General features: G+C 42.8%; 1 protein-coding gene across 1 annotated transcript in view; it reads left to right on the top strand.

Moving 5' to 3' along the window:
* The window catches only part of LOC115570445 (uncharacterized), a 66,544-nt gene that overhangs the window by 1,564 nt on the left and 39,298 nt on the right, over positions 1 to 25,682 (top strand). The window contains exon 3 of the mRNA XM_030399052.1: positions 1,223 to 1,404. Within this exon, the coding sequence (XP_030254912.1) occupies positions 1,223 to 1,404 (182 nt within the window). The remainder of the gene's footprint in view (positions 1 to 1,222; positions 1,405 to 25,682) is intronic.

Raw genomic sequence — 25,682 nt, 5'->3', positions numbered from 1 at the left:
TATTCTGACAGCTATGCCACTGGACTTCTAGGGGATTTTGAGGTGTAATTCAGAAGCTTCGGTTATCCGTCGGTGTTTCTTTTCCTCCTGCCTTAGATATTGCTTGGACTTGCAAGTGAATCAAACTTTAGTTGGGCTGAATAATCCGATCAAGACATTCACACGCATTCCTTTGTATGTTTTCGTAAAAAGTGTTCTGCGTCTGCGGAGATGAACAGAGACACTCAGCTGTGGAAACCGGAGCTGACTGTTACATATGCGGATCATGTTAAGTTTAGTTGGTGAGGCTGTGGTGCACCTTACTAAAATACACAAATACCTCTGTGCCTGAAGAGCATTTTGCATTCTCTGCGGCGCAGAGGAGGAAGGTGCAATTTGTCCGATAATGTTAACATCAGGAGTTGCAGAGGATATTGGTACCTACAGATACTTTAGTGCAAACCTCCAGAACAGGGGCTCATAAAGGATATTTTTCAGCGAGATAATGTTGGCACGACAGAGCTCCTAACTCCTTTGTTTTGTTTGGTTTTGTTGAGAGGTAACCAGTCAAACTGACAAATAAAGAGACTTGTCACAGGAGGAAACACAAATCAGTGTGGTGCTTGGTGAAGCTGGGGAAGGCTGAGTCAAAAGGAAACACAGCTGAAAGAGATAGGGACTTGTGCGAAGTGTGGTTTCTTCGGTCGTATGTTTTTATTTGGGTTCGCTATATAACCAGAGTAACGCAAAACACGATATTGTAATTTGTGTCATAACAACAAGGGAAAAAATGATGGCGCAAAATTGAGAGGCCGCCGTTTCTTGATTACTTTAACAGTGCGGCGTCCTATTTTTCCCACTGATTAAAATGAAGGATCTTAGCCAGAGTTTTGAATTTAAAAAATGTGAACGACTGATAATTAATATGATTTCGGAGACCAAGACGGCTGGCCGTAAGCTTTGTAAGCCTGTGTCGTGAAGTGCAGATGAGTTTTAGACTAACTTTGCCGTTAACAGTAGCATGACTCCAACAAGTGAAACTAAACAAGTTAATCCTGCTGCTTTCACTTACTGCCTGCTGAGGAGTGTCTCAGCGCGCCTCTGCACTGGGAAAAAAAATAATATTTTGACTGGGCCATGTTGCTAAATGATTCTTATATCCCCTGCCGAGTGCATGACCTCTGTCCTCACACACACGTCCGACCCCGTCTGTCTGTCTCCCCTCTGCCCGTCTCATCATCAGGAAGCCGTCTTCTTCCAGTGAGAAAACCAACCCGTCCAAGCGGCACAGGGACAGGCTGAATGCTGAGCTGGACCGGCTGGCCAGCCTGCTGCCGTTCCCCCCGGATGTCATCTCCAAGCTGGACAAACTGTCCGTGCTGCGCCTCGCAGTCTCCTACCTCCGCGTCAAGAGTTTCTTCCAAGGTAAAGGTCGAGAGATGACATTTGTAGTGGACGGTGGAGGGGCTGGGGGGAAATTCAGTGTGTTTGTGCTTGTGTGTTTTTCTTTGAGTTCGTATGAAGTTGATGAGTTGAGAAAGGTTTGACCAACATGGGGTTGATAATTGAGTATCTGCTGCTACACTGGCAAGTACGTCATTGCTGTCCACCTCTGACGTGTATTTGTTGTACAATTCACAACTCGGTTAATTACGCAAAGTATGTTTAAGCATGCACAAATATTTAACCCCATGATAGTGGCAGTCATGTGTAGTTGTAGCAGTAAGATCCTGGGCTCAGGAAATAACAAACATGAATACAATTGTGCTACATTTAGGAAATAGTTACGTTCAAGATTATCTGTATAATTTTCAAAAATATTTCCTTTTTTTTCAAAGCTGAAAACAATCTTGCTCATATGAGTCAAACCCGTGTGCTGAATGATGTTGTCCAGGTTTCGGGCAGGTGTGTGTGTGATGGTCAGAGACAATGAGTGAGACTGTGTATAAGAGATTTTACACAGTATGTGAATTTTTGTTGCTTCCATCTGCACTCTTTCTATAATTTGCCAGTGGTGCATCAGGGAGGCACCTCTCAATCATCAGTCTGATAAAGTGCCTGGTGCGTTATTTTAAACTAGAATAACCTGAGTCATGAAATTTCTGTCTTTTGGCCTCACGTGTGAAAATCCCCCAGGGCTCCATGACACGAACTGAGATCAGAGATGCTACCTGATAATGGAAGGGGCAAATAAACATCTCAGTTTATAACAGGTGAACTCTTTGACATTGGAGAGAATCTCTGTCATTCTCCCGTGTTGCTCCCTGTAGATATGAGCCACTGTTTGCCTATTCTCCCATCCCAAATCCTCATCATCCCTTTGTATCCTGTAGTCACATGTCATTAAAAGGTATATTGAGGCACACTCTTGTTTTCCCACCACTCACCGAACGCCTCCCTTCCTCTCCTCTGCTCGTGTTGCTCCAAAATCCACTTCAAATATTCATGGGCCGCTTCAGAACGGATTGCGTTGCCGGTGGCCTCGGCGGCTGCCTTATCAACTCAGAACGCGCAGCTGGATGCGACAGCTCCGAAGACAAGAGGTAGTGTTTTTTTATTTAGACGAAAAAAGCATCTTCCCTCTGTCTTGGCAGGGAGAATTCTCGTAAGTAGACGGAGGATGAGGGGCAAAGGGAGGGCAGCGGAGAGGAAGCGCTGCCTTCCTTGTCCTAGGGGCTGAGAGAAAGTCCTGTTTTCTCGGAGAAGTTGGGATTTACAGGAAGGTTTTGCAACCTTCTCCTCTTCCACACATGTGGCTCCCCTCTTTCACCTTCTCCTCCTCTGATCCTTGCAGTACCCTTAATCTCCATCATCCGCTGCCTTGGCTTGGCATGGCACCGAACAGCTGGCATCCTGTTGGCCTGAGTCATGCAATTTTAGACGCACACATGCACACACAGACATACACACACTGTAGTTGTTTTACCCTGAATGCTCGCTTAGCTTAGCCATCACGGAAAGTAGCAGCACAGGTGCTAATCGGACTTGTTAAAGGTGCCTTTTCAGGATAAGGGATCACGCAGAGATAAAGACGGCAACCGCTGCCAGCTTGTAGAGCGGTGCTGAGCGGTGTCAGCGCCAAGCGAGGGCTGTGATGGTTCCCCCTCCCTATTGGAAAACGGAGGCTCAGTCATGTGCGTGAAACAGCTAACCGTGTTGAAAGGTGTGTTGAAATGAGTGGTTGTGTTTCTAATAGCTTTCTGTGCACACCTCTCAAAGTTACTTGAAGTGTTTGGGCACTAGTGCTAACAGTAAAGGTTGCATTCATAAGGAATTATTTTAGGATCTTCTATTTTTACCTCCTCCGACATGCATTAATGCTCTATTTGTTTGCTCCACCTCTGCTGGAGGCCTGTTATATCAGTGGCAGTGCTGACCGGCTTAGCTGCCTTTTGATGCTACACTAATGAGATTAATCAGAGTGGAACATGAGGGATTTTGGCGCTGCATACATCTGCGATCTCTGCCCTCCCTCCCTCTGGTCAGCTCGCTCGCCTTGAATGGTTGCAGTTTTTTCCACCGATATTTAAATGCGGAGCGTGGCCAGAGCCCTTCCAGATAAATCTAAGATGAGCAGCAAGTACGCATCCACATCCTTCCTGTGGTTTGGAACAACAGTCATAATCTGCTCTTTTAATTTCTTCTTCTTCTTTCTTACAGTGAGTCATGCACTGAAACCACGCTATGAAACCAAGAAACCTGCAACCTTAAGTTTCATTTGCATTTAAAAAATGTCTTCTAGAAGAGGATTTTTCCACTTACACTGACGCAGTTCAACTTTGTGTCCACTAGGGGGACTGTGTGAAGTGGCTCCTGGGTTAGGGCTCATGTGTAGTTCAGTTCGCTCGGATCAAGAGGTTATGGGATTTGGCTACAGGTTGTTTTATGTAATTTACTCATGCGAAAGACCGTTATGGGAATGTCATGTGTTACGGGGTGTTAGAGACAGAGAAGAAGAAGTAGTGGCAGGTGGTTTAGGAAGCACACGGACATACTACCTGTTGTCTGGGTTGCGTGACTGCTCAAGGGTGGAGCGCAGTGAACAGTGTGTACCTATGCACTTTATGCAAATGTACCCCGAGGCTGTGTGTGTCAGCGTGCCCGCCTGTGTGTGTATGTGTAAATAAAAACTGACATCAAACAGAGATTCTCTTCGGCCACTTTCCCTTATTCATCACATTTCGTGAGATTCAGGTGCGATGTGTTTACATGCTCAATGAGACGTATGACCTGAGATGGCTCCGTTTGCTTTTTTGACATGCCACCCCAGCGGAAAACAATAGAAACAATTTGACATTGATGGTGGACACTGAGGTATTGCATAATACCCGAGGACTTAAAGCTCTTTGCAAAGGTGCATTGTTGAGAGGACACAATGGAAATACATGTGATCCAGTTTAAGCATGCTATGGCGCAGGTAAAGCACGCCGAGGCCAGTGAAAGCGGGCCGCAAGTCCAGAGGGGCAAAAAACCCACCCCTTTAAAAAAATAATGACAATAATGCAAAAAATCCAAATCATCAGCTCGTAGCCTACGGGCTGTGTGGAGCTCTTTGTCCCATGTTTTAATTTTTATTTGAGGTCAGGATATCTGTATTCCAGCATTTTTAGGCCTTTTTCCTCCAGCGAGTAGGTCCATGTGAGTATCTGTGTGAGTGTGTGTGCGTGTGTGTGTTGACAGTCAGCAGGCTGTAATTCCCTTCCCTTCCATGTCAGGCCTCTGCCCTCACTGTAATTGCTGAGCTTGTTAAATATTTACCCTAAGGATTAACTATCCCTCCTCCTTTGTCTTTCTGCCCCGATTGCCTTTAATTCTCCCCCGGTGTGTGTGTGTGTGTGTATGTGTGTGTTTTCTGTTCTGGAGTCCTGATTGTGTTTTGCTGCTGTTTAGCTCATTATTTGAAGCTCGAATTTTGCTTTGTTTCTCCAAAAACGTACTCAGGTTAGGAGCATACTTTTGGAGCGGATCAGGTAATTAAAGGAAAACCTTTAAGGGAAAAATCTCTTTTTAATGAACTTGATACCTCGAGCAACAGACGAGGAGTCATTCATTTGATTCGAGGACATGTGACATGGAACCTCATGCTCATCAATCACCTTTCCCTTTCTCTCCTCCTCTTTTCCCTCTTATCGCGTGTTCCTAATATGAATTGAAATGGGTTCTAACAAGAGCAGAAGGCAGCAGGGGTTGTGATGAGAATCAGATGGGAGTTATAAGGCAGAGGGGCTCGGAGTCCACATAATAAAAGACAGACCTCTCTCCCCTAATGTTCAGGCTATATTGCACTGCTACAGGCTAGATATAAGTTGATGTAATTCATGCTAATGCATTAACATTAGCCAGAGGCAATGATATGCGTTTCAATAAATCTAAAGCAGTGTTGGCACCGCTCTTGTGGGCTTTGTTTGTGTGTAATGTGGTCGCATCTTGGAAAAGAAAAGTTCATGATAAGACATGTAAGCATGTGGGTTGGGTTCCTTGTATGCCGTGTGATGAGCTGGTACTGGTGAGGTGTGACCGAGGCTTATTTTGACAGGTCTCAACACTCGTGGCACTGCGATCAGATTCCCCATCACTCCGTATATATGTCTCAATGCACATATATGTCCTCACTATCATGTGGACCTTTAAACTACATTGTTTGCACGTGTGTTGTTTTTCAGTTATTGCCCCAAGTTTGGAATGGGTGTGAGTTTGGTATGCCTCGAAGCAGGTGTTTTTGTTGTCTGTGGGAAAATGCTGTGACCAACATCGAGTTTCAGTGGTTTTGATGAAGACTTCAGCAATAATGACAAGAAGAGCGTGTAGCAGGGAGAGTTATCAATAGCCATCAAAGCACAGAATACAGTAGGTCAAAGAAAAAGTCAAAAAAGGGGGTGGAATTAATCTCAATTCGTACAACACACAGACAAACAAATAAATCAATCAATCAATACATATAAACATTCATAGAAATAGAAATACATTAACACTGATTGAGGAAAAGAGGGGAAAAAATGGGTTCCAAACCCGCAGCTCATTAAGTCACATACTCAGTTATTATGAGTAGGTGCATTGCTGGATTTCCAATCAAGGAGAATCAACAGTCTAGCAGCTATGAGAGTAGAGAAGGCAGAGGCATCGCTACGAAGGCTTGACAGTTTCAAGTTTTTTGGGGAGAAGCCAAAAAGTGCAACAAGTATGCACGGGTTGATTACTGATCCCAGTGCTACTGAAGGAGGCTGTCTGCTATCATTTCGCAGTGGCATTTCTGTAGACACTTTCAGTTGGGTTGAAAAAGTTTGTGCTCTTTTTTGGGGGAATATTATATATATTATTTTTAGAAATGATCACAGAAATTAAATGTATCCCCCCAAAATCTGTTGATTGGGTAATGTAACTTTTAAAGGGAAATTATTTGCTTAACTATTTAGTTTAGGACCGTTTTTTTAAGTTAGACGCCCCAACAGAAAAGTTCCCTTTGAAGTCTCAGCTCATTCTCATGATCACCCCTGAGTGGGACAAATAAGAAAATAAAATAAAATAAAAAATCTTGTTGCACTCACTAGTAACAATACTGAAATCAACACTAAATAAAGAAAACACACTATTGTTTTCATTTTTATGTCTCAGAAAAGCCCTCAACAACCTGAAAACCATCTTTATGACTTGTCCTGCTTTGTTCTCAGTAAATCATCTGCCTTGAAAGTCATCAGTTCTTGCAGTACATAATAACAACCCCTAAAGTTACCACCAAAACAAATCTCATGGCCAAATATAAATGTCTGCGGTGTAAATCTATCCACATCACATCAAGGTGTATTTATAAGTGTGTGTGTGTGTGTGCGTCTGGAAGCCCTCAATTAAAGCCCCACCTTCCCTCATAGCTGTCAGTCCAGTCAGGGTGTTGACAGTGTACGGGAACACACACACACATAGACGCCCACAAATACGATGAGAGATGTGACAGCAAGTAAACCTGGCCGTGCCAAGTTTGGTAACTTGAAATGCTGATGCCATACGACAGTGATCAGTGTTTTGATCTGCATCTGTGTTGCTAATCTCTGAACTCGTGCCGGCCAGTTTCAATACATGTGTTGCTGTCTGCCTCTAAATGCTGGCTGAGCTATAATAAAAGAGGAAGAGGAAGACCACAGGGCCCTCAGACTCACGCCAGGCATACGCCACCTGTGACGTCAACCAGCAGACAGGAGATGGTTTTGTAACCAACCCACCATCGTGCAATAGAGGAAGGACGGAACAAGACAAAAACAATCAGACTAGATTCTGATTCTCTCATCTACAAAATGTTTAGGAGAATTTCACGGATGTAAGCCCCCCTCTCTCCCTGACTATTTGGGTTAATCCTTTTTCATGTCAAATCTGTATCGAATCGAGTCAATACATTCCATTTCGCAGAAAGAGGAAGTGCTGCAACGAGATAGCTGCTTATGAACGGAGTCTTTGCTCAAGGGGTGAAAATGTGTATCAGGTCACATTTTAGTTGGACTTTGTGTTTACTAAACTCTGTGTGACCCCGCGCTTTTTTCCCTTCCCTATGCTCTGCAACCCAAAGGCAGACAAGCTGGGTAGGGCAGAGGCCAAGACAAATCAGCAAGCTGCCTGGAATATAAATGAAGTGAAAAGGTTTAGCAACAGAAAGGTCAAGATGTGGTCATTTCACTGTTGTTTACGGGTTTTACAACAAAATGTCTTTGCTTTCGAAATTGTTGACTGCAGCCCACAGTTGTTCATATCCTTAAAGGCTTCGGATTTGAGGGGATCTTTTAGCAGAATTGAAATATAATAATCAGAATTATTATTAATAGTTATCAAAATTGTGTTTTCATTAGTGAATAATAACCCTGAAACTAAGAATGGTTGTGTTTTTGTTACTGTAGAAGAAGCCTTTTACATCTAAAGAGGAAGTGGGTCCCCTCCCACAGACAAATCAAACACTGGCTCTAGAGAGGGCCTTTCATGCTTTCAGGGTTATTAGCGTTTTTGAACAGATGCCATGTCTATGTTGTGATGAAGCACTTGTTGAATGTAGGTTCACACTTATCATGTTCTTGCAATAATGTGGACATTAAATATAACTCAAAACATTAAATAGATTTTTATCTCTGGTTGGTTGGTCTGACTTCACCACTTGAACTGAAATATCTTGACAACAATTGGATGGATTGGCATAAAATTTGGTACGGCCATTCATTGTACCCAGAGGATGAATCCTACTGACGTTGGTGATCACTTGCCATTTTTAAGTTATTCGTACAACACCTGCAAAGCTCATGACAATCGCATCAGTCTCAGGTGTGCCATAGTGCTAATAGGCACATGTTTGCATGCTAACATGATAAACTAAGATGGTAAACATCATACCTGTCAAGTATCATCATGTTAGCATTCTCATTGTATCAGCAATTAGCTCAAAGCACCAGCCGTGCCTGAGTACAGCCTCATTAAGCTGTTAACACGGTTGTAGACTCCTGGTTACTGACTATTGCATGAGAACCAAAAGAATTGTGGTTCTTTCAAGGAATCTATTAACGTTGACCTGTGGCACTAGTATCACTGGTTGAGACTATATGCTGAGTACTTAACTGCACAGCTCATTAACCCATTTGTTTCATCTGTCCATACATTTTTTGAAGTGGACACTCAAACTCACTGAAGGTTGAACCCTTTGACCTTTTGAGTCACCCCTGTTGTTTGACCCAATCACGCTGTTAGCGGCACTATAGGAGATAGAAATCACCAGGAATCAGTTAAACTTCTTGGGTAATTAGTATCAACCTGACGAGCTGTGAATCGATGCTTACATGCTGATTTTTTGGACGTCTCGGTTGCGCTGGATGATTGCACATTTGAGTCCTCCAGCACGCAATGCATCAAAGCCCAAAGGATGCGGGGACTTCAACCCATCAGCCCATCAGATCAGTTAAATCTCATATGTCACAACAAGCCTGGAGACATACAAGCAGACTGGCCAGCGTTGTTCTGGTGTATGTGGCACGACATCTCCAGTTCACCCTGAGCTGTTGCAAGCCTTTTACATTATGAGTAATAAAAGGTGATTCTGTGAATGACATGTTTCTCTGAAATTGGGCAAAAGTGGCATTTGAGATTTATTTTTTTTATTCTTGTAACCAGCAGGTCACATTCACACGATTTCTCTTGACAGTTCATTAGATCATTTGACATAGCTTCTCAACCCGGTCCACATCCGTTTTAGTGAACAGCATACGCCACTCAATCCTTGTGAGATCATGATGTTGATTAAGAGCATCCAGGGAGATAATGGATTACAACATCCCAAATCTCTGTGTGTGTATACAGCGGAAGCACAGACAATTAGCTTTTTTCCCTTCTTTTCTTTCTTTTTCCCCTTTTTTTTGACCGTAATGAACATTTCTAGTTCATCCCTGTCCTTCTGTCTCCCCTCTTCCGCCTTATGGGGTTTGTTTCATTGACCTCTGTGAAAGAAACTCACATCTCATCTCCATGTGCTTCATGGAGAGTGCGTGATCAGGCTAAATGCCAGTGCTCAGGCTTTTCTCCTTCCTCTTTCCTCCACATGCGATGTCTGTAATTCCGTGCAACGAGTTCTATATACAAAGGTAGATGTATGGCCGCTTAATACAGTTCCAGTGTAAATGTTAATGCATTCTCACTGTTATGACTAACTTAATGCCAGTGCTCAGGGTCTTATCATTCTTTTGCTTTGTTTTGGCTTGCAAAAACGCCTGTTCTTTTTTTGTGTATGGGGTTAGACAGAAATAGGTTTATAAGCCACAGCAACGTGGATACTTATAATGACATTATTTGTTTTTACAATTTAAGTACATCAGCAAAAATTGTACATCTTTAAATGCTGCCTTCACTTTACCTAGTACCCATGGTAGAAAAACTATTGGGTCAATAACAAATCAAACCCAAGAGATGGTTGTATTGTCCCAATGTTAGTGTCACTTTTTCAAGAAAAGGTGTAATTTCAGCTCCTTGAGGTAGGATGAGACCATTTTTTTGCATTATCTCCTCAAGCTGTTCCCACTAGTTGCTCGTATGTTATAATTAGAATCTTGTTATATTTCCTTTGTTGTTGCTAACATGTAGTTATTATCCGCACAATGATTCCATGCTAAATTGCACATTAGTTGCACGTCGGCTCATTCTCCCACCCTCCTGCATGTGTGTTCGCCCCCTCCGCAGCAATCAGCCACACAATAGCTGTTAACTAGTGCGACAGGCCAGCCATGCTAATCCCTTGTATGTGTCGGGAACCATGAATGGAGAAGCCGCCTTTTGCATTTAGGATCCTCACAACTAACTCATTAGTTGCTTGAATCAAAGGCATGACACTGGCTTTGTCCCTGCCTGGCCTCTCGTGCCACAGACACTGAACTCGCTTGAGTGGAGTTGGACTCTGTTGGCCTGGAGCGCCAACAGAGCCCCCCGGGATCACAAAAGGCCATAAGTGAATTACTCAAATCAGTGCCGAGGGGGGCCCACCGTCAGACGCTAACTGTAACAGCTAGTGGCGGCCGTGCAGCAATAGGGGGTGTGCTTGTGTGCAAGTTTGTGTGTGCGAACCAACGGGTAGAGTGTGTGTTGGAGTTTGAGTGAGTGTGGATAGACAGCCAGGACTCATGCAGGGGGAGCAGAAGCCTTTGTTGGCCCAACACTATTGTTGGAAGCTGTCTTGTGTAATTACTGCCACAGCTACCGCCTAGCGCGCCACTCTGCCGGCACAGAGCGCAAGAGGGACAGGGAGGGAAGCAACAAGCGCAGAGAAGCCCCTGGAGTTTAGGTTGATAATTATATTATGGAAGCACTTTAAGAATGCAGCAGTGCTACAAACCCTCCGAGCTGTTGTTTTACATAGTTTGTATTATCATGGAATTAGATTAGAAATCTCAAATGCTCCTCTGAAGTCAAGTATATTTAAACTCCATGGTAATGTAATGTTATTGGCAGACATATTTGTTACTACAAACATTTGTTCTGCTGTTGGTTTGCAGCGTAGCTGTGCTATTTTTATAAGCACGCAACTCCAGCACGCTTAACCCCAACGACTCCCCTTTTGGCTTTAGATGAACTAATTTCACTTTTCCAATTTATATTCATCCCCCCACACAACAAACAAATAGGCTTTGTTGATCTCCACGAAAACATGCAATATAGCTCACAGATTCAGCACTGCCCAAAGCCACATGTTGAAAGCCCATTTGATAACTCATTAAGCCTCGGAACAGCCGTTTTTATATTTGTTGTGACATGCGGGTACTTCTGCACAGAAACAGCTCCCTGAGCTTAGGAAAAAGTTTTATTTGTTGTGGGATGACCGAATTTGAGAAAACTGAATTCATTTAGCAACAATAAAGGAACGCATCTGAACAAAGAAAAGGTCTGAAATGTGGCCTCGATTGCAGTTTTGCAATGTACAGCAGAACCAACCAAATCAGTAGCAGAATCCAATAGTCAGACATTCCTATCGTCAAGCTTGTCTATGTCCTGCCGTTGTCCTGTTTGCATGCTTTAGAGACAGAACACAATGAACCTATTGAAGATTCACTCCCCTGAACAGAACGTTGGCCCTCATCCTGGTGCAAATGGTCACCAGTTTCCTCCCAGTGAGCACCCAGGGCCTATTAGCTACAGCACAACCAATTTAACATGGCCAGACGCATAAAAAGCTCACTGGTGTCAGTAACGCGATCTGTTGATGGCTAAACCGAGCGAATGGAGCGGCTATTCACAGTGGCTGATGAATGAACTCAGTGACGCTGCCGCTCTGGCACGATGTGGATCAACATACCAAACCATTAACCAGCGAGTGAAAGGAAGAAATCACAAGACAGTGAGGACAAAATTGACCAAACTGTGTCAATAAACTTGGTCAGTTTTCTGTGTCTGTCTCACACAGTGGTGGAAAAAGTACTCAGATCTTTTCTACTGAAGTAAAAATAATACCACAGTGTAGAAATGGCATCCAAATATACCAAAATACTCAAGTATAGGATTATGCAGATTTCAGAATGATGTGTATTATTAAATGACAAAATTAATGAATTTATGTATCCTATCAATAAAGTTTGATAACATTGTTTATAACATTACATCATAATTTGTTTGTTGATTATATTTTGAGATAAATCTTTAACTAAAGTGCAATATTTGCCCCTGAATTATAGCGAAGTAAAAAACTAAAAAAAGAAACAGAAAATGGAAATACTAGAGTAATTTGTGAGTACCTCAAAATTGTACTTAAGTACAGTACTTGTATACATGTACTTAGTATCCCAATGCTCTCCCAACATGTCTGACATACATTTAACTTACGCAGTCTGCAACCTCGCCTGAGTGCATCGCGATCCTAAGCTCTTAACATAGAAAGCTTAGCCAGGAAAAATGCCAAGTCGCTTTTACCTGCACCAGGCACTGTATAAATGTCACTGTTAAATACCCATACTGCATTGAGTGATGGAATGAATGCAAGGAAATTAAGAGCATTCCTTTTATATGAGATATTACTGATAAGAATCAGGATTGTTCTCTGAAGGCTCGCGTGTCGCCGTGACTCGTGTACTACATGTCATCAGCTGTCTATATGCTGCCTGCTCGGCCGTACTGTACGTCAGACCGCTTGTTTCGTCTGTCACCTCCATTTATCTTAATTGAGGCATGCTCCAGTGTGCTACAGTGGCCCAGGCCCAGTCCCTTCTGTTGTTCCCTAATGTAAATCGATATGTTTCCATGCGGTTGGAAAGATCACTAACCAAAGGTGGCATCTGACCCGATACAGCTCAATACGCTAACTACCGTCAGCCAGATGAGGTCCCCTTTCATCAGCATTTGATATGGCAAAACAGGCCCGCGTAACTCGCCGGAGTAAAAATAGTTCCTCAGATCATGTCATATAAAGTTAGGGTTATTTGGAGAAGCTCTGAGGGGGAGTTTCTTTTTTTTTTCAACCTCAGACCGAGCATGTTGAAAATTTCACTGTACACGTTTAGCTGATACAGACCCAAAATATGTTAAAACCAAAAAATAAAAGCATGTATTTCAGGGAGAAGGGGCCATAGTAAAGGCTAATTAAAGAGGACTAGAGAATGTGATGCAAGAGGGTGTTTAAAAGCATTTGTGTGTTTCTATTGGTTGGCAGGCCTTAGCTGCACTCTGAGCACCCAGAGCAGTCTGAACTCTGAGTGAACTCCTGCTCTCATCTGAATTATTATCGAATGAGTGAGCCTGACAAAATATTTTTAGGACGCGGAGAGAGACGCAAGCAGAGGGTTCAGCAAGAGGGAGAGTCATGGAAGGCAACGTTACCTTATCACACACACACACGCACGCGCACACACATACCCACACACACACACATTTACTTGGGCACCACAAAGAAAGACAAAGCAGAGCCAAACGTCAGTTAACACAAGCAGGATGGTCTCTGACTTGACAGCGTCCAGGCACATTGTTTAAGGGCAACAGCTCTACAGGGGCAAATGTCTCACCCAGGCAGCCAGGTATCAAGTGAGTCAGGATGATGAGTGTGTGTGCACGTGTGTGTGCGCGTGTGTGTGTGTGTGTGCGTGTGTGTGTGTGTGCGTAGAGAAGAAAAGAGGATGTTGCGTGACTTGTGCTCCAGCTCATCCCTTCAGCCCCCCAGGCGTTATTTGTTAGCCAGGAGAAAGGAAGGTATATCTTAAGTGTTCAACAGTAAACAGAGCTTCGACGGGGCTCTAATGCTTACTGGGATGTATTCGGGAGGTGTACATTAGCATGTGTGTGTGCATGTGTACATGGCCAAAAAAAAAAAAATCATGGCAGGGCTGAGGATTTTGTCTCACATCCCTCATGTATCAACCTCGCTCGAAATGTCATCAAGGCATTAGGCAAAATGGCAGTGGGAAGTGACGATCTAACACCACCACACACGTGCATATATACGCACACACAAACACAACGTGAAAAGTTTGGCAAGATGCTATCGACTCATCACACTCATTTTAGGAGCGTTTTCTTTATTTATAAACGTGCTGAAATTGTTAATTCAGCCGGAAAACTTGAAATCGGCCAAGTTGTCCTGATGAAAATTGCCTGGAAGATAAGTGTGGTTATTAGCCAACCTTTTCATTTTTTAGTGTGTGTGTGTTAGTGTGTGTGCGTGTGTGTGTGTGTGCATGCTTGATTGCAGGTCCCCTCTGGAGATTTTCACTAACATCACCAGCACCAGGCCCTCTGGGGGAGTTCATGGTAAAAGCTCTCTGAGGCTTTCTGAGTGGCTTAAATCGGAGTTTCAACTGATATAAAAGAAAGAGGAAAAAGAGAGTAAAAGACGCAGTGGGTGAATAATAGAGGAGATAGATGCTATTTTTAAGTGGTGTTTGCAGGCCTTTCTCGGGATAAGTTGTGGTTGTTTTGTCCGTTCATGACATTATTTGGTTTGAAAGCACTTGCTGTGAATTCTTGAAAACAGGGAATGCAACTATTCAATTATGAAACATTATAATAATCTACTGTCACGTTCCGTTTATATACGAGTGAGACAAAAAGTATATGATACAGGAGGAGCATCTCCAAAAACAGGCAATATAAATGCATTGCAGTAGTAGAGATTAGTATATATGTCAGCTGCGACGGTCGTGCTGTTATTACCTCTGACGTTACATCATTCGATCAAATGAAATTAGAATCTCTCGCCTGCTGCAGCCCTATTAACACACACACACACACACACACACACTCACACTTTAAGAGGTTGTCAGAGTTACACTAGTGGCTCTGTGCTGACCTCTGAACTCCTTTTCACTGCCGACACTTTTAACTCTTGCAGTTCCCAGATCTCTCGTGGCTCTACCGCAGCTGCTTTCAGTGCTTGCACTTCGGCCGACACTTCAACTGACATCATCTTTCAATTTATACTACATTCACCTGGCACTTATCTCTTTTTAGACTTTAACTGCAACTGACACATTCAACCCAATTTGATCCACTCCACTTCGGGTGGCATTTCTGCTACTTTCAGCGCTTGAACTTCAACGGACCCTTCGACCCAGTTCAGCACTTTTACTTTAACTGGCGAGTCGCTTTCGTTTAGCACTTACGCTTAGATTAAAAATGTAACTTTAATCGGTGCCTACGCGCTGCAGCGTTCAGTTGATCAAAAAATGACTCATTTGCAAATATTTTGATGGTCAATTATTGTTTCAGTCGTTTTGTTGTTGTAAGGGTTTTCTCTGTAATTTCTGTCATTAAATGAGTGACACCACCAAAATGAGTCTTTTGGTTTTGGGTCTGTTGGTTCAGCAAATTAAGTGGTTTGAAGACATCACTTTGGGGTCCGGGAAAATGCATTTTTCACAATTTTTTTTAAAATTCTATCAACAAATAAATGTATCAATTTATCGTGAAAACAAATTGAAAGGTTAACCAATATTCAGAACAATCAGATTTTCAGACATTTTAAGCATTTCATTTGCAGCCTTTTCTAGTTAGAAATGATCTTTCATTGCCAAAATGCACCAAAAATGTCCATCTATCACGATCATGGCAGGTCTGGTGTCTGTCACGGATGTTCCTTTGTGTTTGTGACCTTTTAAGAAATGGTGCCACGGGCTCCGACCCTCTGGACCTTTCAGGGACGAACACAGCGCTTGATCTAATGACTTATTCATCAGCACAAATGCACAGCCTCTTAAAGATGGTGCATGACAGAGAGCAAAGGGATCAAAACAGATCATCATATCAGGTGCAGGAGCTCATCATGGCTAATGCAGCAAGATAAGTAAGCACTATGCACAACACAGGCTGGAGGGATGGATACCGTGGTGTTTGGGAATCAGGAGTCAACTCAGAGGCAACATAGCGGATATTTGTAACAACAGGAAAACGAAGTAGAAAAGGAAGAAGCAGGAGGGACAGAGAGAGAGGGAGAGAGAAAGAACAGGAGAGAAAGAGAGAAGATGACAGGAAGAGGTGGTGAAGAGATGTGTCACACTCTGTTTCTGTCCCTGAGGATCGTGTTTAAATTGGCATGTTGCAGGGAGAGCACTGTTAGACTGAATTTAAACAGCTGCCGGCTTCACCCACAGCAACACACACACACACGCTCACGCACACACACACACACACACACACACACACACACACACACACACACACACTGGTGCCCTCCCCTGCTGTAAGTTTGCGTGCGGAGCAGGGAATTTCTCCATGCTAATGTGCCAGGGTTTGTTTTCATCATCAAATTGCAAATGTTTTAAATATGTATCACACACACACACACACACACGCACTCAACCACATTTATCCAGTCAGGGCAGTGACAGTCTAATCCTTGTTTTCACACCGTGTCATCTGTCAAATATAGAGCTGGAAGTGGCTTCCACCCATGTTTATTTTTCATACACCACTCCCATAATTTTTCAATCATATTCGATCTCAGACGCAGCGTTTCTCGACCGGCAACGGATCGCTATGCTTTCCCTGGCCGTGTCTCCGGATTAACACGTGCAATGGCTTCTCACAGTGTGGGATAACAATTAGCTCGAGAACAGGGAGATTAAAGAGGGAGCTGAGTGGAGCCTTGGCATGTTTATATATCGACTGTAAAGCCCAGAATATAAAGCTTCCACATCTTAAGCCCTTAAACTGCACGTTACCACAAAAGCCAAAACAAGACTTATGCTTTAGGAAGTCAGTTAGTATAGCATTGGTACATATAAATCTTCATTTCCTGAAAACACAAAGAAAATCAGCTAATGGGAAGACATTATTTTTAATTTAAAAGTTGAAATGGACTTTTTAGCTTTTGTAAAGAACTACTTCTGGTGTCAAGATAGTGTGCCATGTCAGACAGAAACAAAAATGACATAACCTCAATTTGCTTTGCATTAGCTCAAATGCACAAGACAAGTTAAGTATTGAACCCAAATTTTCAGCATTATGTGATGAATTTCATGTCATCAGATCGTCACTCTGAAGCCTAACCCAGATTCTCACTGTCAGCGTGGCCCATGCAGCAAACATCCTGACATGGAAAAGAGTTGTTGATATGACAGCCTGCGCCGACGTTAAAAGCCAGTGTAAATATAGCACCAAAATCAAAACTGAGTCACATCCACTCATCGTCCGCGGCTGCTATCTGCGTCATTTTGTGAAACCAGACTTCGATATCCGTCTGATATGAGTTCAAACAAGCAGTTTTCACACCGTGCTGTACCATCCTACTGTAAAAAAAACAACTTTGGGTTTGCAGGGGGATGATGTTGAACTTTGCTACCCCTTGCATATAATAGCGCCTGTCAAATGTTTGCTTGGAGGTTTTTATTGGATTTTCTGCGGGGGGAAAAAAATAGCAAATCTTGCCTTAAAGATACAGATAACACAGTTTAGAATGAATGAGTGTGAAATACACGTTTGCCCAAGGTTAAGAGCAGAGTCGGTGTAAGGTTCACTCATTGCTTATTACTCCAGTGGAAGAGTCATTTCAGAGCTCTTGCTTGTACTTTTCCATTACACCCTTCAAAATTACCCTCCTTTACCTTTAAAAACAGGGATCACTTCTTGTTTTCCCTCACCAGAAAAACAAAGTTTTTGTATGATGTCCAATGTTTTTTTTGTCATCCTTTTTTCCTCAAAAACATAAATGTTGTGAAATCACTTCCGCCAACTTTGTTTTCGAATGTAGACAGTCATAGCTCTCGGATTATTCCACTTCAACCTCCCGAAGAGGGGTTGATAACAAAGACCAGCTTTTTTTTTTGCCTGAAATTGAAGCAGTGTTTGGTCCAAGTCCTACCATGAGTAATATGAGGGTAAACAACAAATCGCTGGAGACTCCTTCCTTGTGACTCATGAGCAACAAGTTCTCAGAAAGGAGAGCGAGAGAGACAGAGAGAGAGAGAGAGAGAGAGAGAGGCTAAGGGAGGAGGGGAGGGGACCATAATAACATCATTGTGGCTGTTTGAAGTCGCATCAGGCCTATTTCCCAGATACTGTAAGTACAGGCTTTCTGCATGTCTACTGGCCTCTCGCCACTCAAAGGCCACATTCATGGAGGCGCTGCCGCCCTCACAGAGGGCAATTGGATCCACCGGATACCCTTCCCTTCTCACGCAATGTTGTGTAAACCCGGGGAAAATGACCTCAATATGTCCTAAACGAGTTAAGGATGAAGATGCCGCGCCCGCTCACATGTCTCAGGCATGATAATGTGGTGATGGTTTTATAAATACCCTCTCTCATGCACACACAGAAGCAGCAAATACTGGTCGTCCTGTGTCTGTCGATGTCTCTCGCTTGAGCTGATGTGCTGTTGGATCTCTTTATAGGCTAACAGATCATCCGCACCATCTGTTCAGATTTGAATCCTTTGTCTTTCATGTTGGCTTAAACAAAAGAGTCATCTTATGGAAAACATGTCGAGTACTGACCACAGAAATAGCGGGGCAGTCTCCCTCGAGAAAGTGTAAACCGATAATGATGAAATGTTTTTGTGATGAATCAATAAAGAATAATAAAATAGTTTCCAAAGCAGCGGTACAGACTTATTCCTCCTCTCTTTATAAATTGTAGCCTTGCCCTCTTCTGTGTTTGCCCTCCTGGGGCTTTATTGGAAAATTGATTTTCATCTTGGTGGGACAAGCCTAGTTAAATAAAGTTGGACCCATTAAAGTTAATTAATGTAATTCAGATTGACCCAACATAAATCAGCTATGGTAAACATCGCAGTGCAATGTAAACACATCACATTTTTTTTCTTTCTTTTTCCTTATTATTGTTTGGATCTTATTGAAGTTTTCTTGATCTGTCACTTTCGATGTCTTTCTATTCAAATGTCAAGGAAGTTGCGTATTGGATTTTTTTTTTTAAAGCTTGTTTAGCCATCTCTGAGCTTGTTAATCTTTCATTTAATCCTTCTTCTCTTTCGGTGCCACCACTCCTCGAACCTGGAGGCCTGGACAACCTCAACCTGACTCAGCCGGGTGTGGCTTCAGCCTGCCTCCCACTCGATACCTCTCACTCACTTTTCATTGTTTTTATCTCAGCGTTTAAAAACCGCTGATGCCTCATATTTTGTTGCTTCACTTTCCTCGTCCTTCCACTTTTTGTCATCCTTCTCCCATCTCACTTTCCCTTAAATAAGCACAGCAACTGCTGAAAAAGATGGCTCTTGCAACGAGGTCAACAAGGCACACGAAGACTGATAACAACATGAATTTGATTTTAACACAGTGCTGTGTTCTGGAGAGGTGGATGGGGGTTGTAAGAGGCCGAGAGGAGGCATAAAATAGGAGAGAAGCCCCGTTGCATAATTCATTGGGCCATCACAATACCAATTCTTCATTCATCCATCCTTGGACCAGCATCTTTGTTAAAATGTCAGATGGGCCAATTCATGTAGAAAACGCTCCCACTTGACCTAATTGGCAGAGCCAAATGATCGCTGATGGGGCCAATGCTGCTGTGGTGGACAATTAAGTATGATTCAGATTTTCCAGAAAAATGATCCCGGTTGTTTTGTTGAAAGATTGCATTATGATTGACTCTATTTGTGTTTTTCAACATTTGCAGGATTTCTTCGAAAATGACTTAAAAGACAGAAGATTACAGAGATTACGGCCTGTCTGTACAGCTAATAGATTCTCTGGTAACACCTCCCATGTTTTTAGTCAGCAGCTGGATGGATAGCAGAGTCAAAACACCTGCCAAAAGCCTTCAGGCCTGAGCCTTTTCTCTTGGCAAGCCTCTCCTCCCTGCTACTTCAAGTCCTTCTCCTTCTCATGCAATCTCTCCGGGGCCAAATTCTCAGTCAATTTCCAGGCCATATTGAGGCTGTTTTGTGGCCTCCCCCTCCCCTGCTGGTGATGTCATGACAAAAAACACAAACTGAGATTTGATGAGCTGGAAAATCTCATTCCAGCTTGTAAAGAATTATTGTCCACTCTGTGTAGAGTAAGTGTCAAACTGTCAGCTTGGATTATACAGCTAGAGTGCAGGTAATGATATTTGAAATCAACAAGGTTTCGCTGCGTTCATACATCTATACAACACATCTGTGCATTTACACTGTTTGGGCATGTTTGTTTGCAACCGATGAATGTTGCTGAGCTTGCTCTTACATAAGCTACAAATGTAGGCATGTACAGCCTGTTTGCAACCTGTGATCACTTAACCCAGTGTCACTTCAACTTCAACGTACTGGGACATCTTATATAAGTTATCTGGAGTTACTGCGATAAACAAAAAGCCGTGTTCATGACTAGCATGTCCATTCTGCAGCATTCCCTCACTATGTGTTATCTGGCCCCTGGATTCTAATATGTTAGAAGTTAAGCTATCGATACCAACTCTGCTCTGCTCTCTTAAATTTGGGCCTTGTTAAACCTCTGCAACACCAATCCAGCACAATACCCAAGCAAGCATTATTTTCACCAAACACATCTCTCTGGTAAAGTTAAATAAAACAAAGAATAAATGATTTGCAACTTATACATATTTGTAATTTCTTCGATAAACTGCATGTCCAAGTAGCCTATAAAAAGATATGTAGCTAAAGGTTCACATGAGATTGAAATAACAGCCATGTATCGCGTGTGTCATGTGAAAAGTACTAAAAACCGTGGGTACCAAAACCTTTTTTTTTTTTTGTTCTGTTTTTTTTTTATTCACATTGTCTCAACATCACTGTCAGTTAATATTGGTTTCAGTTCTCGGACACATACTTCATATGTAGGAGACATCCAACAAAACCAGACCTTTGTAGGAATTTGCAAGCATTTTAGAAGCCAGCGTTGTGAATGATCCCTTTGTCTCTCCCTTTCTCTTCCTAAACCTGTATAAATCACTGACACTCACTTTCTCTCTGCCCGCTGTCTTTCCCCCTTTGGTTCCCTGTCATCCCCAGTTACTCTGTATACCTCCTTGGGGCTATCCTGGTTGTAGAAAGGTGGCGAGAGGACAGAGAGGTGTTGGTAGAGGCAACGAGACAGAGACGCGAGGACAGGACAATGCGAAGCTCTGTCCTCCGGATGTTGGAAGAAATTCAACTGCTCCTCATGGCCGTCACTTTATCACACACACACACAGAAGTGAGGTTCTGCACATAGAAATCCCTCCACTGATCTTTGAATGCATCGCTGCGACTCTCACCTGTGTTTGCAAGTGGCATCATCATTTAATTAGGCTTACATGTGGTTAAGAGGTAAAGGCAACAACTGCTTCTTGAGCATGCACAAACCACATGAAGGCGTCGTTCTTCTGAATCCCCCGAAGCAGAGCGAACACAGGCGTATCGCCACTGTAGTTAATTGATATTTAGATATGCGCGCTAGAATAAATATAAAGTTTTCTACAGTGATTACAGTAAGAGGTTTAATCTGAAAATCAGCTCCGGCCTGCGTTGCATTTCCACGCTGCAGCCACAGGTTGCATGTGGGTTCGCTGGCAGCGGAGGAATGCTTTGAGCACGGAGTGCCAAAAATAGACATGCTGACCCTTTAAAAGCGGAGTCTGTAACATGTTGTGGCTGCCGGGAGAGAGCCGCATACTGTCTCTTTAAGACAGGCTTTGTGTGGTGTAGTATAGTATTGCTGTAGTAGTGTGTGTGTGCGTGCTTATGATGTATGTGTGTGTGTGTGTGTGTGTGTGTGTTGTGCGCATGTAAAGCTGACTGAGCAGGCGAAGGGGTTGCGTGACTACTGCAGACGAGGCTGTGACCTCAGAAAAGTGGTTATGAAAACGATCTGTCGAAGCGAGCAGAGAGAGAGAGAGAGAGTGAATGAAAGAGAGAGAGAGAGCATGAGAGAGAGCAGCCGTGCAGAAATGAGTTCACTTGCTTCCTATGCCACACTATCAGTGACTGACGCTGGAGAGTTGCCACACACGCACAGTCCTTAAGGTATTTCAATGCATATGCACATGCGTTGAGCTCACATGAATACCCTCTGGTCTGCTTCATACTGTAGAGTCAGTTTCTCTGCGCTGTACTCAAAGCATTTGAACGGAGCCGCGAACGGAGCGACACTACAGGCCGGTTCACGGAGGGCAGGTGATAGTGTGCTTGAGGAGAAGCGATACGAAGAGCCAGAGACACAAAAAGAGTCAGGAAGGGAATGTTTCTGTCGCCGAAGCTCGAGAGGGGAAAAACAGGAGAGAGATGGAGAAAGTAGTCAGGTATCATATTCCCGCTGCGGCAGTGGCATGCTCTGAATATCCAGGAGAGATTCCTGAGGCGGACCACATGGTAACAATTGAAGACAGACTGAAGATAGGAACAACTTGGAGCATACTGTTAAATTACATATTACAACGTATTATATTCCCTCTTAGTATGAGAAAGTTCGGCTTCATGCTGGAACTACATAAATTTAGCAAAAGAACCCTTCAAGAAAATAAATTGCTGTTTTGATCACGTTACAAAATTGCCATTACTTACATATTTTTATCTTTTCTACACAAGTATTATCTCGCTGTTTGACTGACCCAGTTTCCCAGAGGGAGCCATCAATCATCCATATTCTTATATAGATTAATGTGCATTTAATTGCAATTCCACACCACAATTGGATCACACTCTATAATAACCATCATTAATGCTTTATTAAATGTTAGTCAATAGTTTCTTCGACGCTAACAAACAATGAAATGCTTTATCAAACATTTATAACGCTCTTGTTAAGGTAAACACCTGTTGCAACTTTGTAACGGCCATCTAGAAAGTGTTTATAGATGAACTACACAGTTTTTATTAACCATTTACGAGGTATCAGCTGCAACTTGACAAAAAGCAATTGCTTAACAAATGGTTTATAAAGCATTTCATTGTTTGTCAACTGTGAAATAACTTTTAACTGAAGTTCAATAAACTATAAATTTACCATTTATTGATTATGGTCGTTAAAAAGTGTTACCAGTAATTGTTATTCAGCCTGAAGTGAAACTTTTTCCAAAATACAAAGTGACGTAATGGTTTTCATGTTTCCAGTACGTTTGAAATAATTAGGAAAAGAACATCAGGTTACTTTCCATAATGTAATTGTGGTGAGACCAGTGACTGTTTTTGCTCAGACAGGCTGTAAACCTGCTCTGTGTAATCAAAGAAAGATGTAAGCTGTTAATTTTATTTGTCACCGCGCATTCTGCAGCGGACAGCAAACGAGCAAAAAAACACAAGTAACAGTCGGTAACTTCAGAGGAATAATTAGAGGATGAATGTTATTTCACTTCGGTAAAAATGTGCTGTTCAGCCGGTCAATGTGAAAAGCTTAAATGCCGCTGACGGTCCACCAGCTTCCTCCCCGGTTCTTAAAATAAGCAGTAAGAATAACGAAGAGGGGATAAAAGATGGAAGAGAGGAAAAAATGAGAGCGCGAGAGAGGGAGGGAGAAGCATATCGGTGTTGGGTACAGATTGCGTGTGAACAGTAATGCTAGCCTTCAAAAGGCACAGTGGAGCACATTGTATCCGTGCATGAGTCGCTCAACAGGGACAGCGGCATGACGGAAGGAGGGAGGGCACGCCAGGACAAGGGCCGAGGAGAGAGAGGGGGAGAGAAGAAGGTTGAACGAGTCTGTGACATGACAATCGTGATCTTTGTTATGAGCAGGGGTAGCCAAGTCTCACGCTTTTGGCGTGAGATACACACTTTCTCACACACTCAAGTCTAACACTAAGGAAAAAGCTTTTTTACATTATGTGGCTCGCAGGTCGCTTTGTTATGGTAACAAAGTCCAAAAGAGAAGCAGCAGGAATATCAGATGTGCACAGTAAATATCTCTAATTCTAACCTCATGTGGGTGGCGTGCTATAACATGCTGTTGGTTTCAGGGAAAATTTAATTGATGACAGACAAAACAGCCTCACTGAAATGTCAAATTAGGCCTTGTTTTTATTCAGATCTGGACGATAACTACCCCATATCAGAGTGGTGATTTAACATATATTTTTTTGCATAAACAAAAACACAAATGTGCACCGAACCTCATTCAGCTATGAACGTTGTTGTCCTCTGCAAACGCTGTTAGTGGAGAAAAGGCTCTGTTATGAGGTGAGAGTTGGTGGAAAAGTAACTTGTTAAATTCTGGGCAGCTGTGAATATCTTGACAAATAAAAATAAAAAATAAAAAAAAATAGCTCAGCGCTGTAAAATGTTAACGATTCTTCTTGTCAGAATTGTATTTGAACGCCCACCACATCAAAAGATAAAGTTGTGTGATTTATAAAACTCAGTCGACAGTGCATTAAACCCAGCAGCATATAAAGGCAAAAATGTGTGCCTTCCTAAACTTAAAGGTCTTGAACACTCCGAAGTTAATAATGTTTGTGGCTAGCAGGGAAGTGCATTCCAAAGCTGAAGGCCTGATCTGCCATGAGGATTAGTCATGGGTGCAAAGGGGTCAAAAAGCCATCTGATATGAGGTTGCGGAGTTTCGGGGTGAGCCTCTGTAGAGCCTCTAATAAATCTCCATTCATTTATCCAAAAGCAGAGTTGACTTGATGTCTGCAGATTCCTTTTATGATGTGGAAAAAAAATGCTCTATTGGTGCAAAGGGACTTAGAACTAAAAGAGGAAAAAAGGAGTTACAGGTCTGTTAAGGTTTCTACCGCAGATGTTTGACACACAGCTATATAACAAGTATATACATATAAAACTATAAAGAGACAGATTAAAAAGAAATGTACATCAGAGCAAGAAACTCAACACAAACCACAAATGTAAGAGGGTTAAACGTTTACTAGCGCACAGATTAACAAGGAAACAGATCTGTTCTGAAACCAGACAGGGAACCACTGTAACGATTCTAAAACCAGCGTGATGTTTATCTCGACTCAATAAGATTCATAACTACTGCTGCTTTTTCCAGGCCAGTGAAGAGCTTGAACTGTGTGTGTGTTTTATGTGTGTATAATATCATTTCCCTGCTGGTGCAGGGAAATGATATTATACCACACACACACACGACACAGCGCACAGATATTGCCCTTCTCTCTCAGGGTCAATATTTACAGTTCATCCTCTTCTACAAAATCACTCTGTCACAAAGCCTTACCATCTCTCCCTCCCTTCCCCTCCCTTCCCTTCCTCTCTCTCCCTCTCCCTCCCCCTCCCTCCCCTGCCCCTGTCACTTTTACTGTATGTTTCAATGGCTGAGCGTGATCAAGGCCAATTACGGCTTGTTTTGAGCGTGCAGGGCATCCTGTGGAAGCAATACATTACTGGCAACTCGTGCCAATCCACCTCTCCCTCCATATGTGTATCCTCCCCTTCATCCCTCCATCCCTCGTGCTAGTACTACACGTAGTAATTCATTCTCCACACAGCTGTTGCATCCAGTTGGAATCTGAGTAAATGTGAATTTAATGGTGTGTCGTTCCTGATGTACATAGAGGCATTTCCCTCTTGTCCCGGGGCTTACTAGAGAATGTTCAATACCCCATTTATGTTTTTCCAAAGAGGATTCTCGTGTTCCATGTCTTGCATTAAGACAGTAAGTGGATCTGGTGACCAGACCAGATAGAGTTGCACCTTTTGCCGATTTCCTTCTTGGATTGTGCTGGAGAATACACGTGAAAGTCACATGAGACAAATTTGCTCCTGAAATAAAATCTCCGCCCATGAACATTTCAGCGCCTGGCCTTTGATCCCACATGGGTCCAAACTCAGAGACTAGGGCTGGAGTAAAAATCCAGATTGCAAAAGACATCAGTTTACACAT

Source organism: Sparus aurata, chromosome 19, assembly GCF_900880675.1.
Source record: "Sparus aurata chromosome 19, fSpaAur1.1, whole genome shotgun sequence".
NCBI lineage: Eukaryota > Metazoa > Chordata > Actinopteri > Spariformes > Sparidae > Sparus > Sparus aurata.
This window is presented reverse-complemented; position numbering and strand designations above follow the sequence as displayed.